Below are 3,237 nucleotides of genomic sequence, written 5' to 3'. Positions count from 1 at the left end.
CACAAGCCACAACATCTGGATCTCGGTTTAAAGAAAGACGTTTCAGAGTTTGCAGAGTATGACCAGAACCCAGATCTGCTGATGTTCAATCACATTCTCTTGTGAGTTTGGTTTGGTCTATTACAGAGGAGGGTTGTTTACACAACTCAGATCAGAGCTTGGATCACAAACTCCCTTCTACAGCCATGGGGCTGTCCAGAGTCAAGGTTTCATTTCAAGCTGATCACTGTAATCGAGTAAGGCTATTCCCTTACATACACAACCCAAGCTAGGAAAGTGGCACCCTCTAGAGTCTGGTCCACATAAGAGTCTACTACATCTGTCAGCAAATGGCATTATTCCTTTAGTTGAAGTATTTCAGTCTGAAGCTTTCTAATGCTGAAGGTCCCAGGTTCAAGCCTGCTGGCACTCAACCAGCCTGTTATTAGAGCTGGATAAAATTTTTCTGTCAAACACTAAATTCACTGAAAAATGGAGTTTTGGTGCAACCAAAACACTTCGCAAATTTGGGTTGAATTCAATTAATAATTTCGGCCAAATAAAAAATGAGGAACCATTTTTTTCAAAAAAGTCAAGACATTCTTTCAAACCAATGTTGGAATGTTTTGTTTGACCCGAAGAAAGCATTTTCATTTTTTTGTTTTGTTTTGGAGAGAAAAACGAGGGGAAAAAAATCAATTTTGGTACAAAACTAATTGATTTTTTTTTCAGATGATAAAATCAATTATTGGCTCAGCTCTAATTGTTACGTATGCACGTAACAGCATCTCTCACACATGGCTAAAACAGATTGTTGTCTGTAAAGCAGCAGCTTCGAACCCAAATTAATAAAACATTTTCATTCATTTCATCATTTTATTTCCTCAAAAATATACCAACAAGGGCTTGGCTGCATTTTCAAAACCGACGACCACTCGGTCTCATGTAAACATATATTTTTTGTGAAGCATCAATTATAAATTATTGTAAGCAGCTGTTTCCTATAAGAAATTAATTTAAACACTGAAAAAAATAATGAGACAAACTAATGTTTTCCCTCCCCATCCCGCTTCCCCCAACCCAGTCCGGTGGTCGGCTCAGTCTACCCAGCTCTAATTATGAGAGGTCATGTGTCGGGATAAATGGTGCCGTTCCCGAAAGTACTCGTGGCAGATTGGACACGTTAGCTTCTCCTCCCGTCTCCTCTTGCACTGAGACTCAACTGAGGAGTAGTCCTTTTTGTGATGGGACCGCATGTGGAAGACTAAGTCGGACGTCATGCGGAAGGAGAGGTTGCATTTTGCGCACCAGTTCTGGGCGGCCACCCCAAAGGATGTGAAGGTGGGCGGCAGCAGAGTCAAGGAGGAAGAGGAAGAGGAGGAGGTGGTGGTGGCGGTTTGCAGCTGCCCCCCAACTTGTTTTGGCCACGGTTCTGAGGTATATGGGAAAGCGTTTCTCCGGCTGATGCTTGTCTGCAGCGCCTGAGAATTACACAAGTCACTGACAAAGAACTTGGAATTCAAAAGGTTGCTGTAGCACATGATGTCCGCTGTGGTGATGAAGCCAGACAGCTCCCCCAGGCTCTTCGGTAGCTCGGTCATGGGATGGGAGGAATTCCCAGCAGCCCTGTCCACCAGACACTTGGTTGGCTTACTAAAAGCACTTTTCTGCTCCCCCCGGGCTCGGGTGGGCCATACGAAAGAGAACGCGCTACCTGAGGAGCTCAGCACCATGTCCTTGGGCATCTGCTCTTTGCCAAACTGGCCCAGGCCACCCCCTTGCTCCACCTCCTTCGCTCTCTCATTCCTCAGCCGGTCCTTCATCCTCCTGACTTCGGTGAAAGCGCTCTGTTTCTGCTCCAAGGCATCCTTCTTCGCCGACAGCTTCCCTGAGCTGAGCTTCCAGACGGAGCCAGCGAAGGCGTGTTCCCCCACCGCCTCCTCCTTGCCCCCATAACTGTTAGCTTCCCCTAGGTTATTTGTCTTCTCTAACAACACCGTTTTCCTGCTCCTGTTGCTCTCTGCCTCTTCCAACTTTGTTCTCTTCTCCCCTGACAGTCCACGGGGGTCGTCTCTCCATGCGGCTATTTTGACCTCCAGATCCCTTGCCAGGCTGTGGAAGTTTGTGGCCTGGTCAGGCAAGTGGCCCTTCCCAGCCTTCTGCTCCTGGAGATTTCTCCACGGCGGAGCGTTCTTCTCCGGGACGCAGAGGAAGCGGACGTGGGCCAGATAGGAGTGCCCGCCTTTAAAGGCCTGCTCACATTCCGGGCACCTGAGCTCTGCGGAAACAGAAAATAGCCATTGAGTTTTGCATAGTCAGAGTCCCGGCTTCTTTTAAGGCCTGGCTGCTCTGGCTGACACTGGTCTAAACCAGGAGCAACTCCATAGCTGGGGCACTGGAGTCAAGCTAACTGGAGTGCAGGGTCAGGTGCCATCTTGCTACAGGAGGCACCTCGCATACATTTCCTTCCATACGTTCCACACCCCGATGCTGGCTGCTGAGTCAAGTGCTCACAGCAGACACTGGCCTGAATCGATCCTCCGAATTCTGTGGCAGCTCAAAACCCAAAACCCAGATCTGCGCCTGATCTTGCCAACACGCAAATCATCTTTACAATGGTCTCAATGAGAAACCCAGCTTCAAGCACCCCTGTGGATCCAAAAGCAGAATCCAAATGTGGCTTGCACCTCTCTCTCCTCCATAGATCACTCGGGAAGCCAGCGTACAGGGGACAGTCCTACCAGTTATACTGACAGAGGTACACCGGTATTCGTAAAACACTCCTATTCTGGAATAAGAGGCCTTTTTTCTATTTCATTTACATCCCCTAGGGTTACCATACGTCTGGATTTTCCCGGACATGTCCGGCTTTTGGGGGCTCAAATCCCCGTCCGGGGGGAAATCCCCAAAAGCCGGGCATGTCCGGGAAAATCGGGAGGGAGGGAGGGCTCGGTGGTGCTCGGCCGGGGCCTCTTTGGCTGGGGTCGGCGGTGCGGGGCCGGGGCCGGTGCGGGGCCGGGCCGGGGTCGCGGGGCCAGGGGCATGGAGCCGGGCCGGGTGCGCGGGGCCAGGGGCATGGAGCCGGGCCGGGTGCGCGGTGCCGGGCCGGGGTCCAGGAGCCGGGCGCGCAGTGCCGGGCCGGGAACCGGGGGCGCGGTGCCGGGCCGGGGACCAGGCAGGGCCAGGAGCCGGGGTCGCAGTGCCGGGCCGGGCGCGGTGCCGGGCCAGGAGCCGAGGGCGCGGTGCCGAGCCGGGGGG

At 52.0% G+C, this 3,237-nt stretch overlaps 1 protein-coding gene across 1 annotated transcript in view; it reads right to left on the bottom strand.

The window, feature by feature from the left end:
• Nucleotides 1-841: 841 nt before the first annotated feature.
• Nucleotides 842-3,237, bottom strand: part of ZNF488 (zinc finger protein 488) — a 14,297-nt gene continuing 11,901 nt past the window's right edge. Inside the window, exon 3 of the mRNA XM_034777949.1 lies at nt 842-2,257. Coding sequence (XP_034633840.1) covers nt 1,092-2,257 — 1,166 coding nt within the window. The 3' untranslated portion in view covers nt 842-1,091. The remainder of the gene's footprint in view (nt 2,258-3,237) is intronic.

This window comes from Trachemys scripta, chromosome 7, assembly GCF_013100865.1.
Source record: "Trachemys scripta elegans isolate TJP31775 chromosome 7, CAS_Tse_1.0, whole genome shotgun sequence".
In the NCBI taxonomy this organism is placed as follows: domain Eukaryota; kingdom Metazoa; phylum Chordata; order Testudines; family Emydidae; genus Trachemys; species Trachemys scripta.
Note: the sequence above shows the minus strand (reverse complement) of the source record. Positions and strands in the feature narration are given on the sequence as shown.